At 39.2% G+C, this 14,778-nt stretch overlaps 1 protein-coding gene across 1 annotated transcript; it reads right to left on the reverse strand.

Moving 5' to 3' along the window:
* Positions 1-5,939: 5,939 nt before the first annotated feature.
* On the reverse strand, positions 5,940-14,550 carry PRPF38B (pre-mRNA processing factor 38B). The gene is made up of 6 exons (XM_049616671.1): positions 13,980-14,550; positions 11,052-11,120; positions 10,613-10,764; positions 10,472-10,532; positions 7,818-8,041; positions 5,940-7,521 (listed from the first exon to the last, which is right to left on the reverse strand). Exons 1-6 carry the CDS (start codon positions 14,259-14,261, stop codon positions 6,660-6,662), a joined length of 1,650 nt encoding a protein of 549 aa, XP_049472628.1. The 5' UTR covers positions 14,262-14,550; the 3' UTR covers positions 5,940-6,659.
* Positions 14,551-14,778: the final 228 nt, after the last annotated feature.

Below are 14,778 nucleotides of genomic sequence, written 5' to 3' on the forward strand. Positions count from 1 at the left end.
GGCAACAATGGATGTTAGCCAGGATGCGGAGAAAGAGGATCTCTTTTGCATCATTGGTGGGAATGCAAGCTGGTGCAGCTGCTCTGGAAAACAGTATGGAGGTTCCTCAAAAAACTAAAAATAGAACTACCCTATGAACCCAGCAACTGCACTACTAGGCATTTATCCAAGGGATACAGGTGTGCTGTTTCGAAGGGACACATGCACCCTCATGTTTATAGCAGCACTATCAACAATAGCCAAAGTACAGAAAGAGCCCAAATGTCCATCGATGGATGAATGGATAAAGAAGATGTGGTATATATATAATGGAATATTACTCAGCAATCAAAAAGAATGAAATCTTGCAATTTGCAACTATGTGGATGGTATTATGCTAGGCAAAATTAGTCAGTCAGAGAAAGACAAGTATCATATGACTTCACTCATGTGAGGACTTTAAGATACTAAACAGATGAACATAAGGGAAGGGAAGCAAAAATAATATAAAAACAGAGAGGGGGACAAAAACAGAAGAGACTCTTAAATATGGAGAACAAACTGAGGGTTCCTGGAGGGGTTGTGGGAGGGGGGAAGGGCTAAATGGGTGAGGGGCATTAAGGACTCTACTCCTGAAATCATTGTTGCACTATATGCTAACTAACTTGGATGTAAATTAAAAAACAATAATTTCAAAATTTTTAAAAAAGAAACTAGTGAAGATTTGAAATAGACTATAGGAGAAATTAAAAAGTTGTTTCATGATATAGAAGGGACATGGAGTAGGATTAATCGTCCAGGAAAAAACTGGACACTGTGAGATTTACAGTGGCCCTAGTTCATACTTCATTTTCCGTCATACCTATATATCCCCCTTCTGCCCCCGGGCAGACAATTTCTACCAAGGAAAAGCAATTGCACTTAGAGCTGCTTTGTTGACTTCTTTGCCAAGTCCAATCAAGAAGATGATATTTTCTTACTGGTGCCAAGCACAGATAAGAATTAAATGTCAAGGAAATGTCAGGTAGACATCCACTGATCAGGGATCTCTGATGGTTATGATAAAAGAAACCAGAGTTAGGCTTGTGGGTTCCAAGGTAGAGAAACTCAGGCCATCTTAAGGGGAAAAGAATTTGCAAGGATAGCCAATGACCAGACCAAAAAAAAAAGAAAAAACAAAATCCAACTGGAGTCTGCAGGAAGTAAGGGTGCTTCAGGGTATTTAGTGTGCCATCTTTTTCATTTCATCCTCATATAACAACTACACAAGTCTTATCCATTCTTCTAAGGATTGGACAATTCTTAGTTCTCAGTCAAAATTCTGTAAGGAGTCAGTCTGATTCACTTAAAAACTTCGCAGCAAACTTAATGGGCTGAGCCCCTTATACTAGGGGTTATCAACCAACCTAATGAATGAGGTGGGCACCCTTATGACTGTTATCTTATTCCATTGTATCATTCAGGGTCCAGTCCAAAAAGGAGACACGGGAATTTGAACTGGGAAAGTGTGATATAGAGAACTAGTACCTAGTAACAGGGGATTAATTAGTAAGGGTAAGGAGAGCTCATGAATACAGCAGTAGTGGGTATAGGAGCAGCCGATATGTCTAGGGCTGAGTCAAGTGACCCAAGTAAGGAACAAATTTGGAACAGTTTCCCTTGCAAGACTGAGAGTCTGACTTTGTTGGAGAGGGCGTGGCTGTGACCCACTGTTTGCTACTGAAGCCCAGGGCTGGAGAGGAGAGGGTGTCAACAAAACTAGTTCAGAGGCAACCCACTGGGCTGTCACTGAGACTTGCTGCAAGTGGCCCACTTAAGATTTGCTGGGAAGCTGGTGGGGGGACCAGTGCACTCGCTGGGAAACGCCCTCCCACGAGGTGCCACTGGCCCCCACACACTGCCGAAGCAAGAACACACAACCAGGATGAGAAGCTTTTCTTCTGCAGCATCCCTCTAGTATCCTCTACCGACAAGTTTAGTACTGTGCTAGCAGGCAAAAAGAAATGTTTGGAGCGCTGAGCCCCGGTATCACCAAGCAAAGAGAGATTCAGGAACTGAGAAGAAATAAACTGGTAACTGGTACAACCACAAATCCGTGCAGTTCCTGCACAAGGCTCAGCATAACTCAACTTCCCAGAACGGGGGTCAGACAGAGCATTTCATTCAGGAAGGAATGCTCACTGACCCAGTAGCTGGACTGGCTGATTGAGTCCAGCATTTAAGAAATGTCATCTATTTACTATTATTAAGGACACTGGTGACTTCAGAATTTTTTAAAAAATATAATTTATTGTCAAGTTAGCTAACATACAGCATATACAGTGTGCTCTTGGTTTTGGGGGTAGATTCCTGTGATTCGTCGCTTACATACAACACCCAGTGCTCATCCCAACAAGTGCCCTCCTCAATGCCCATCTCCCATTTTCCCCTCCCCCCACTTCAACCCTCAGTTTGTTCTCTGTATTTAAGAGTCTCTGTTTGACTCCCCCTCTGAAACTATTTTCCCCCTTCCCTTCCCCAATGGTCTTCTATTAAGTTTCTCAAGTTCCACATATGAGTGAAAACATTTATCTGTGACTTCAGAATTTCTGAATAGGAGGAAAGTAGAGCGGGCAAGAGAACTTCTCTTGCATTTGCTCAGCAAGCATGTTTTCTCACTTTAATTATATATTTACTAGGGATGTTGGGAGGCCAGGACTGGTGGAATTTGTGGGGGAGCCACTAAATTCAGGGACCCAATGGAGAAATAATTCAGCTTCAGAATGGCCAGAACAAGTACTGACCAAGGAAAACTAGCTTTAGACTAGTGGATTTTTGGTATTTGTACGTCAGGGAAGCTTAAGTGAAGATTTCCTTGTGATGGCTTTTCTTTTCCTGGTACTTGTGATTAAAAAAAGAAAAAAACAAAACTTCATGGTTTGTGTATACGAAATGCTTTAAGGTCAACTGTTCAATTTGAACAAATAGAACTCATTCTTTCAACAGGCTGAAAAGACAACCTTCCCTAACCCGAATACTCCACCTGTGCAACAGAAATTTGACTATGAATGCTCTGAGCAACAATGGATTTTAAGTTGGCTATGAGAATAACATTTTTTTTAATGCATGCTGTCATGCTTCCAACAGTAACAAATGCCAGTGATCCTAAAATGAAAAAATGCCACTTCGATAGTATTCACAAAGCACTGTAAGATCTCATAGGATGCAGTGAAGGAATTTCAGAGACTGAGACTATCAGGAAAAGTGTTTCCTTCTCCATAAAAATACACTCTTCCTGTAATTGGATTACTCAAGGCTGACTTCATCATTTCCATGATGGAATCAGATTGGGACCAGAACCAATTTAAAGTCCATTAACTGGTCAACAGAACCAGTGAGAACTGGCCAACTAAGTCAGTTGTGTAATCAAGGCTGCACATTGGAATCAGTTGAAAATATAAACTGATGTCTGGGCTCATCCCTGCCCAAATTAAAAACTATTTATATTCATATTTGACAACTCTTTGGGGGAGTACCATTAGCTTTTTTCCGTTTCACCTTTTAAGTAACAAAACAACCCCAAAGCTATTGCCTTTGGTAGACTCTCAGGAATTTAAACTTACTATTCCTTCCCAACTACTGTTCACCTAATCACAGTTTTTTTAAAAAAGAAAACATCACAAAAGCCCTGGGGCAATTTAGTTCTTGTGAAATTACAAGCAAGTTTTAAGAGTACTTTTATTTTTGTAGACAGGATTTGTAGCTTTCATTATATTCCTAAAAAGGAACCCATAACTCAAAGGCTAAGAACCATTGCCTTAAAGGGGCAGCGCCTGGGTGGCTTAACAGGTTGTCGAACTCTTGGTTTTGGCTCTGTGCTGCGGGTGTGGAACCTGCTTGGGATTCTCTCTGCCCCTCCCCAACTCATGCACATTTTTCTCTCCAAACAAAACAAAACAAAAAACAAAAACAAAAACCAAACCCTCTCCCCAAACCACACTGCCTTAGAGGAGCTAAGGCACTAAACCCACCAAACATTATAAACTGATCATCAAAATGAAAATTTTACATTCAAATTTCAAGATTGAGAATATACTAGCCCATGTATAGTATTTAATTGCAAATGGAACATTAGAAAACAGGTGAAAGACGTTAATACATGAAAAGGTAAAATCATTTCAGTAAGCTGAGAACACTGGATGGAAGCTATTTATAATTCTATCAAAAGCTTTTCAAGTTTGCTCATGTTCCAAGAAATAATTCAGAAGGGCACCTGGGTGGCTCAGTCCGTTAAGCATCAAACTTTGGCTCAGGTCATGATCTCACAGCCCGTGGGTTCAAGCCCCACGTTGGGCTCTGTGCTGACAGCTCAGAGCCTGGAGCCTGTTTTAGATTCTGTGTCTCCCTCTCTCTGCCCCTCCCCTGCTCACATGCTCTAAAAAATAAATATTAAAAAAATAAAAATTTTGAGAGGTCTTTTTCACAGCCATTTTCCCCCAGTGTTTCAGGAAGCCTCTCTCCAAATTAAATCATATTTGGCAGCAATTAGTATTAACATGTTCCACCACTTATCAAAGTGTTCAAGAGCAAACTTAACATTAAAAATCATATGAAATCAAATACAGCTTGATAGTACTTTTATCTCTATCTGAAATAAATTCTTCCCACATTTTACCTAAAATACAAGGTTAAATTAGTATTTCAGGAGGAACTATATTCAGGAGTAGCACCATAATTTAGGTATGCTAAAAATATTTTCAATGTACATCTCCTTTCATTACTTGAAAATACTTTTTTAATTTCTATGTCATGCCAATTTACTTGAAGCTCAATTGAAAAGGCATGACTGAACTTATTTAAAAGAAAAAAGCATAGCATTTTTCAGAAAGGAATTCCTTCATTTAATGAGATTTTTCTGGAGTTAGGTAGGTACAAATGTTAAGCCGCTACATAAAGGGACTTGTTTGTACATTGAAATGTACTTGTTTGCCCCATTTAACACTTTTGCAAGGTGGCTTCTGAGTGCCCATCAAGCTGGCCAATATGAACAGTGAGATAAAACATGTTAATATGGTATACACTCACTTTGTCTTGGCACTGACTGAACAAATCACCTTGCACCTCCATTTCTTGTTCTAAGAAAAACTAGATGAGTTAATCTTATAAAAGTTACTTCAAGTCCAAATTTTAAAGGATTCTAATATGTGATCCAAGTGCAAAGTATCTCAATAAGCACCTCTGACGTGAAAACTAAGTAATCCTCCAATCCAAAGAACCACCTAGTGACACAGAGAACACCCAATGACAAAGGGAACCGCTGTTATTTAGACCTAGTAAGGGTTACTATCAGGTATGTCCAATTCTAGTCTACACGTTTAAAATTCACTGGTCATCTGGGCACTGAGATAGATATCTAACCCTCTACACAAAATGGGACTCTTAACACTGTTTCAATTTCCACAACAAAAATACTTAAAAAAATGCTGACAAGTGGGGCGAAAGCCAACACCCAGAATAAAGGATTTAATCCAGTATTTATTCCACACTCATGATCGTTCTCTGTAATCAGAATACAAGTCATAAGAACAATCTATCAAATAGTTTGTTGATAATCTTAAATAATGCAGCATAGCATTACTTTTAATACTTCTCTGTTCTAGATTAAGTTTAAAAACTCAAACAGCAATCTTCATTATCAATAAAAAAAGTTTTGAATTTTAAAAAAAGGACACTATATCAAGCGGTTTCATAATTTAAGTATTTCCCATTTATAAAAATGCTTTGGAAGCTTCAGGCTTGAATCTATTTCTCTACTCATCTGCCCCACCCTCTCCCAATTTCACGTTAGTACAGGGTTGCTGCAAGAATGCTAGGCTTTAGACATTATTTTTCTCCTTTAATATAGTACTTTAAAATCTGATAAATTCAAGAAAAAAAGATTACATGTCATGAATTTTTTCAAATAAAAAAGGAAAGCTAAGTGAATAAACTTTAGGCATACTAACAGTGTCCCTTTGAGGTAGAATGCTAAAAGGACTTTTGATCAAATCACAGCCTAATTGAAACCTCTGCATCAGAAACGAACTTGTCATGAATCTCTCTAAAGTTAACTGTGGAGAATATTAAGTGTAACATAGTAACAAGAGCCTTCCAAGATAATATACAGTGGACAAGAATGTTAATCCTACAACTGCTGCCTTCATGAACACTGAAAGCACAAAATTCTCCTATAAAAGACATCCAAGATCCATTCTCAAAGTCTTTAGCATTCTATTATGAAAAGCACAGCCATGCTAACTTCAGTACACAAACCATAATCCCACACCTACAAAACAAAAATAGAATTAGTGGCAGTTTATTGCCTTATACAAATTTAACCAACATGGCAACCATGCCAAAGGAATTAAAACATTTTCAGGACATATGTACAGACTGTACATCTCAAAAACAATTAAACAATAAAAATGCAAGAACAATCTGTGCATCATGTATCAAACTCAACAATTGGGTGAAAACATCAATGCAATAAATGGGATTACAAAGGCACTTCCCTACACAAAAGAGGAAATGAAAATGCAGCCTACAGGGAGCTTGAAGAGTGCGTAACTACTGCACAATCTCAACTCGGGAGGAAGAAAAAGAAAGCAGATTTAATCAAACATTTATAGGATTCAATGTGATCCACTTTTACAAAAAAATTTTCACACAGTCTCGTCTTTGTTTTTATGTTGTTTTTCTTGGCTCTCTGGTTCTATACTTTGGCTCCTTCGACGATCATGTTTGTCAGACTGGTCCTTACTATCACTGTGATCTCGTTTGTGGGAACGTTCTTTGCTTCTGCTACGCTTTCTAGATTTTTCTTTGCTGGGGCTATGTTCCCGTTTTCTTGATTTTTCAACACTGTCAGTTCTTCCTTGACTGCCACTTCTACTTCGTTTATTTGATTTTTCTTTACTTTCATTTTTATGTTTACTTGATTTCTCTTTGCTTCTGCTTCTGCTTCGTTTCCCTGCATTTCTACTTCTACTCCTACTTCTGTGTTTCCTTTCTCTGCTTCTACTCCTACTGTGTTTTTTCTCCTTTTTGGAATCCTTTTTGTCATCTCTGTGCCGCCTATCATCTTTATCTTCTTTGTGTTTCTTCTCTTCTACCTCACCTCTACTTCTCCTTTCCTTGGACCGTTCTCTCGATCGCTCTCTCTCCTTTTCTCGGTCATTGCCTCTTTCCTTATCATAGTCACGATCTCGTCTTCTACCTCTCTCATTTTCTTTCTCTCTTTCCCGATCCCTGTCCCTTCGGTCCCCTTTCCTATCCCGACTTCGACTACGAGTTCTATGCCTTTCCCTGCTTCTGCTACTCCGCCTGCGTTCTAATCCCCGATCGATACTTCGGGATCTTCGCCTTTCTTTCTCCCTTTCTTTGGCTTCACGCTCTAGTCGCTGGCGTTCTTTCTCTCTTTCTAATTCTCGGTCAAAACTAGAAGACCCATGGCCCTCTCGATGATGACTTCTACTTCTTGACCTTCTTGGGGACCTCCGTGGACTCAGTGATCTCCTTGGAGACCTAATATTTAAAAAAGGAAAGAAAAACATTTCAATGAATAAAACATATCCTAAAACTTTAACTTTCATCAGTGTTATTTATTTATATCCCCAGACTTACACAAACACGTTAGGAACAATTAAAGGCCTTGAAAGGCAGAAAATGACCTTTTGGGGTTAAAAGTGACAAACGCATAAAATGAACAGCATAAAAGCTGACTAACATGAACAGCATAAAATTTCCTACGAATTTGCCACTGATTTCCAAGGACCTTTGTATAAAGCCTATTTTTAAAGTAATTCAAGGAGTTACATTACCTCGAACGCCTGCGTTCAACATGTCTGTCTATTTCCTCAGCACCTTCCTTCCCATCTTTTTTGATTTTTCTAGGCCGAGTTTTAATCTGTTGATCAATATTCTTCTGAACTGGAACTGGAATTCTTGGAAACAGGGTAGAAAACCACTCCAGCTTTGTGAGAAAAGACCGTAGCATTTCTCCAATGGTCATTACACAGCCTCCACCAGCCTTCACATCTAGGTCCTACAAAAACACAAAAGATACCCTAGCCGTCAAAAAAAAAAAATAATTTCAATACATATGTGAATACTATAAAAATATTACCATCTTTGGAATCTCAAATACAAAAAATTCTAACAGAAAAATTTTAATTTGTGTACCCTACTAATCTGGCAATGAACGATACAGAGAAATATTTGGGCTTAGTGTGTGCATGCAGGTGAGAACAAATCCTGCAGCCTCGTGGGCATAAAGAGCACTGAGCTCACTCAGTTAAAAGGAGTATGAAACAGCCCCTTAGATTACTAAACTCTGTGGAACAATAAACTTAAACTAATATTCCACATACCTACTAAGTACGTATTTCTTTCTGTGGACACGTCTGCACACATCATTCCTAGCACTGTAGCCTAACTACACGTATGAACTACTTCAGACAATCATGTCTAAAGATATCTTTTAACAGCTCTAATATAAAATGAAGCCCTAATAAAACTGGAAGCAATAGCAAACCAACTGCCATGAAGCAGTGAGGTTTCTAATTTAGAGTTATGTAGAAAATAAATAAATGAACAAATAATTGGAAACGCATAATCCATGATGACCATTGTCTCTGAAAAGGGTCATTACCGCATGAAGGCCTTCTTGCTATGCCCTCTCACAGCTCAGGACATGTTAGTCAGCTATTGTCAGTCCCAAACCTATAGTGCAAGCACACAAGGAAAGTGAGATTTGTTATCTAAACAGGAAAACAAGAGCTAAAGGTAAAACTGCTTGCACTCACACACATTTAAGTGTTCAGATATACAGTATTTCCAAATATAATCGCTGCAGATATCTAAGGAAGAAAACAATAAGTTAGCTTAAATAGAGATCCTCAGGTTTGTAAATACAATAAAAAACAGATTAAATAGAAGCATTCAGAAACAAACCTAATACAATACCAATCATAAAGAGGAACATGCTTTTTAAATATAGAAGGGAGAAGTGCTTTGGCCTGAAAAATCTCATCTAAAAAGAAAAACAATTTTAAAGATTGTGATTTATCACCTAGTATGTTTTTTGCTTCTTCAAAAATACAAACAATTCAGTAAACAGCCCCCACCAAAAAAATGCAGAGAAAAATTCTCATTGTCTATCTACACTAGTGAGATTTTTTTTTAGGTGTGCACGAATTAACAAAAACACACTAGAAAAATCTCTATTAGAATGACCCTTTAATAAATCCTTTGAATAAATGTTTTATAAATTTTTTTTTTCAGCGTTTATTTATTTTTGAGACAGAGAGAGACAGAGCATGAACGGGGGAGGGGCAGAGAGAGAGCGAGACACAGAATCAGAAGCAGGCTCCAGGCTCTGAGCCATCAGCCCAGAGCCTGACATGGGGCTCGAACTCATGGACCGCGAGATCATGACCTGAGCCGAAGTCGGACGCTCAACCGACTGAGCCACTCAGGCGCCCCTGAATAAATGTTTTAAATAGGACTACTGAAACATAGCACTCAAAGGTTACTTTATGGACCTTAAAATACAAAATGGTGGGAGCTTATGTATAGACAATACAGGAATGTTTTAAGTACCTTTTGAGATCTTGGACTTCACTGTGTAAACATATCAATATATGTATATATGATTTAAATCTGACATAATTACGATTCCCAAAGTAACTTTTACTTTCTGAATGTATGTAACAAGCTCAACCTTGTTAAGCTTGAATGGTAAACTAGATTTATAATTAAATAACAAAAAGGGGCGCCTAGCTGACTCAGAAGAGTATGCGACTCTTGATCTCAGGCTCATGAATTCAAGTCCTACGCTGGGTGTAGAGCTTGCTTTAAACATTTTTTTTAGTTAAAAAAACCTAAAGTACAAATTTTAAAAAAGGGTTTTTTTCTGGCCTTATAAATATGCATAGTATATCAGGAGTCAGAAAGCTAGAATTCAAATATTTTGATCATCTTGAATAAGTCATCTAAATTCTCACCCTATTTAACTCCCACTCAGCTCTTTGACTCTGCACTTCTATGCAAGTGGGAGTATTAACATGTGCAAGAAGTTAGAGCATAAAGAACTGAAAAGTTCCAGAAGAAAGTGCTATAATTAGTATTGTATGCACAGGTCTTAACGCCTCAATCTTGAGCATGGCCCACTTAAAAAGTCACTATCAACTGCACAGGTCAGATCAATGCAATATACAAAATGTAATTAGAAAGAATAAATTTTCAATTGTTACCAAAACACACTTAAACAGTTAAGAAAAATAAATTTAAGAAACTTAACCTAAGGTATATAAAGTCCACGAAGCCTTAGTAAAAGGACATTCATTCCAAAAGTATGAGTAAAATAAATTTAACTACAGAAAATTCTGAAAAACACTAAGCCTCCAATAAATAAAAGATATTAAAAACATGAGAATAATCAGAAGAAAACTAATTATTACCCTTGTTGACATACCTCTTCATCATCAAGGAAGGATTCAAACCAGTCCCATAGATCTGTAGGGGGCTGTGTGTACCTAGAATAACAAAAGATTGATTAGGCTTATGTGATTTAAAATGACATATTTAATAGAAATGTAGATAAATGCATGCTTACCTTATATACATAAATCCAAGGGCTCTAATATATGGAGAGTCCGTGTGTGTTATGAGACCCATCACTTGCTTGCGAGTTAACTTCAGGGTAAATAATTTGTATAACAGGCAGAAAGCTGTAGAAACTATTCCTCCTGTTCCAACACCTCGAACCTTTAGGAGAAACAGTTAAGATAAAATAGTAAATGAACAGAGACATTTGACACCAATGATTCATCCCATTAGGTATTAATAACAAGATATAATCCAGAACTGAGAATGGAGCTTTAATAAATAGTAACTTTTCTAACCCCATTCACCAGACACTAGAATCAAAACAAAAAAACAAACTTCTAAGCTTTGTCAACTGCCATTTGGTAACTGTCAGACTTTTAGTTTCCTAAATATTAACTTAGTTATCAGACACAGAAAAACTGAAAAATGCACGTACTTCTACTTACCCCTCCGCACATCCCCGTTTGGCCCGCTGTTTTCCTGCTTCCTTTCTCCCATGGTTCAACATGTGTGACCTGAAATAGAAAAGAGGAACACAACAAACATTCATACTTTGAATTTTTTTTAAAACCACGATTAAAGTAAACCCAATTCCATATCAGAGCAGCTTCTTCCAAATGTTTGGAAGTTGGGTATTCTGACATGATGCATGTATTTTGTTTAAAATCTTTTAAACTTTAAAACATCTTTTAAAAACTGCTTAGATTTTAAAGAGCACCAATAAAACTGCCAGGGCTTAACAAAACCTCAACAGCTTTATGGGCAGAGATTCCATTAAAATAGCTTTGTAGAGAGCGGATACGTGTGGAGCCAAGAGATTTCTAGTAGTCTCATATACTTGTAAAAAATATTTGATAACAGATCAACTTTGTATCTTATTATGAGTTGCCTAAAAAAATAAAATTCTCATTTTAAATTGGATTTAAGGCTCCAATTTAAATAAAAAGGATCAAGATAAATAAATAAAATGAATACATAAATACATAAATAGAATCAATGAAGTTTTAGTATTTATTTCAAAAAAAATTCTTCAACACCCTTGATAATTTTATGGTTTTAAAATTTTACATTATAAAACAAATGACTTGGAAGTATGTACATTAAAACAGTAACAAGTTACTTGTAATGCAAAATTATGGAACTTTGTATGTTTTGGGTTTTTTTTTACCATGAACAGGCATTATGTTCATTCCTGATTAAAGATGAAATTACAAGGACCACGCCTACACAGATCATTCTTGTTAGTGTGTAATTTATTTTCAGCCTAATTACATGAACCAAGTCAATTTTCCCCATAATATAAACTGCCAAAAAACTGAGTGTGACTAGTCATTCATTATATTAAGTGTAATCGATACAATATCGTCTTTGTTGAAGTGAGTACCCTATAAAAACCACATACTTTACCTAAAAATAGCAAAGAACGAATATTAACTCAATAACATATAACTCAAGGTGTTTTGGAAAAATAAGATCCATATTTAGTCTAAAATAAAAACAAAATTAAACCCTGTTCTTTCACTATGCATTTCTAAAACTGTATTTTTACCCATCCATGATTACATTTTATAATCTTTTTCAGTGGCTTCAGACAGAAAAGCACGCATTTAGAGCTCTACACTATTTTCCTCAGCACTGCTTTACTATTTCATTTCGTTCCCCCAGTTTGCTATATTAAAGATGTTTCAATTCCTTCCCAGCTAGCCAAAGGGGTGGATGCAAGACAAAATCCGACTTAAAACTAGAAGCATACATATTTCAGTAATTATTTGATCTGGACATCTTGATAACAAAACCTGGGTCTTTAATTTTACAACTAAATTTAAATTATTTCTAGTATAATCTTAAGTTTTCAAAACACAGTATTTGAAATTTGAAAACAAACTTTTCCTCTATCACAGTAACATTTGCTGTATTGTTAAACAGAACCTGCCACAAAAAGGGCAGGAACCCAATTTTCAATTGAAGTTTACTACACAAAGCTAAGAATTAAATATTCACCATACTGTATTCATGCTGAAAAAGACCTTACCTTTTTAAAAGCTAAAAAAAACCTAGTTCACAGTATTACAATTACTTACAATACTCTTGTAAAAGGATAACAAAATTTCAGTGTACTTTACATACCCAAGGTTGAACTGTATTCTCAAAATATGGCTTTCTATAAAAAAACAACTATCTCAAATCCTTTGATAACCTAATCACTTAAGGGGGGGGGGTAGATTGTGGATAAAATATAACCTAAAAGCAAATAAAGAGAATTTCCTTTTGCTAACACCTCTACAGATATGTTCAGATCACAGAAAATACTTTATGTGGTCTGTCAAGTGTTTTCAGAGTCAAATAAACAAAATGGATGGTATTTTATTAGATGCTCTAGCTAAAATATTCAAAGGTCATTAATTCTATTATTAATATTCCTTAAAATATTAATTAACTGTAAGAGGCCTGGAAGATATTTTTAAACTATATAATTTGCAGGTAAGTGGAGGAAACCTATCTAGTTGGTGAAGAAAAGCCCAAAACCAATGGCCAAAAAATACCTAAATAGCCGTTCATTTAACCAGGGAAATGCATTTATGGCGATTGAGCATGATTAATAGTGCATACCTCTACCTGCGACCCTGGGCTGCTCCGAGCCTCGCTGCAAGACTGAGTCAATCCTGCTAACGAAACAAGAACTGAGACAAGAGTGCAGTGAGGAGGCGCCAGGTGAGCTCCCCAGCACAGCCAAGCCAGCACCGACCCTGCCGCAGAAGCCCAGGGCCCAGATAATTCTAAATAAGCCCAATGCACAAGTTACTGAGACCACTTACTCCTGACTTCCTGCTGGGAAAATTTCCAGGCCTTCTTCTGCACACCTCTTGCACTGGCTCCTCTCCACCCTCAACCCTCCCACCCCCACCCGCAACACGCACTGACCATTTCCCTGTCTGGGTCGGACAGAGAATACCAACAACACGAGGCCAACACTGTAGTCAATACACGCCCTGGCCCAGGGTGAGCGGGAGAAGCACCAACAAGTTGGCGCTGAGTAGATGCACGTCAAAAAGAATAATTTTAAAGCTGTAAACTGGAGAGGATGGTTACTCTTTTCTACCCTCCCATCCAACTCCCCCCAGGGGTGGGCAGGAGGTTGCGGGAGGAGAGTTCGATAGCGACGGGCTCTCCCAGCCCTAAAAATCTGAAAAAGAAATGAGAGGGCGGCCCCCATTTGACCCCTCCCTGGCAGACTACTGGCCACCGCTCCCCTTCCCCACCTTCCCGCACCTACAAATGCTCAGACCTCAAGGGCTGCCTCCGCCCAACCGTATACCTTCCTCCGAGCTTAACCCGACCGCCCCCTGCCCCCCCAAGGCCAAGACTCTTCGTACCTTAAAGTAGATCTCGTCCACCACCTCGTGGTAGGTCTTGAGCTCGTAGAGCTGCACTTTGAAATAAGGCGACGACAGGATATTGGTCAAGATCATGGGGTTGAGGTTCATAGTCTTCTCGTTGCCCCACAGCGGCAGCACATTTCCCTGCTTGCCCGAGACCGCCGGCTTGGTGGCGCCACCGCCGCCGCACTGCTGCTGCTGCTGCTGCTGGGCCGCGGCTGCGGCCGCCTGGTGCTGCGGCTGCGAGTTGCCTGTCAGCGCGGGGCTGTTGTTAGCCATGTTGCGGCGGAAGGAAGGAGGGAGGGAGAAGGGAGGGGGAGGGGGGCCAAGCTCGATCTCGCTCTTCGGGACAACGGTCCGGGACCCTACTCCATGGAACGCCGTCGGGAGAGGGGACCGCCTCGCTGTCCCCCGGCTGGGTGAGGGAGGGCAACGAGGACGCCGACGAATGGACGCTGGATCGAGAGCAAACGCCGAGACGCGAGCTGCGAGAACTCCCGGCAGAAGGCGAGCCGGCGGCCACGGACCGCGATCTCTTCCGCCAACTGCCCCTGGGAACAAGATGGCGGGCCCGGCGGAAGTGACGCCTCACGCCCCAGAGTTCCAAGATGAGCCGGGAGCCAATCAGAGACGCCCAGCTGGGCTGGAAATTCCTCTTCCTAGTTCCGCACGTTCTGTGCACGCTGAGGTCCCCTCGGTGGTCACCGGTGCCCGACTCGGGAGATTTCCCCTGGGAATCTAGGAGTCAGGGGAAGGGGTTATAGGTTCAGTTCCTATGCTTTAGGATCTGGGCTGC

Source organism: Panthera uncia (assembly GCF_023721935.1).
Source record: "Panthera uncia isolate 11264 chromosome C1 unlocalized genomic scaffold, Puncia_PCG_1.0 HiC_scaffold_4, whole genome shotgun sequence".
NCBI classification, from domain to species: domain Eukaryota; kingdom Metazoa; phylum Chordata; class Mammalia; order Carnivora; family Felidae; genus Panthera; species Panthera uncia.

Coding starts and splice junctions, on each gene's coding strand:
- PRPF38B (XM_049616671.1), bottom strand. CDS start 14,261: ATGGCTAACAACAGCCCCGCGCTGACAGGCAACTCGCAGCCGCAGCAC. Junction 10,533..10,612: donor CTTGGATTTATGTATATAAG/GTAAGCATGCAT, acceptor TTGTTATTCTAG/GTACACACAGCCCCCTACAG. Junction 7,522..7,817: donor GTTGAACGCAGGCGTTCGAG/GTAATGTAACTC, acceptor TTTAAATATTAG/GTCTCCAAGGAGATCACTGA.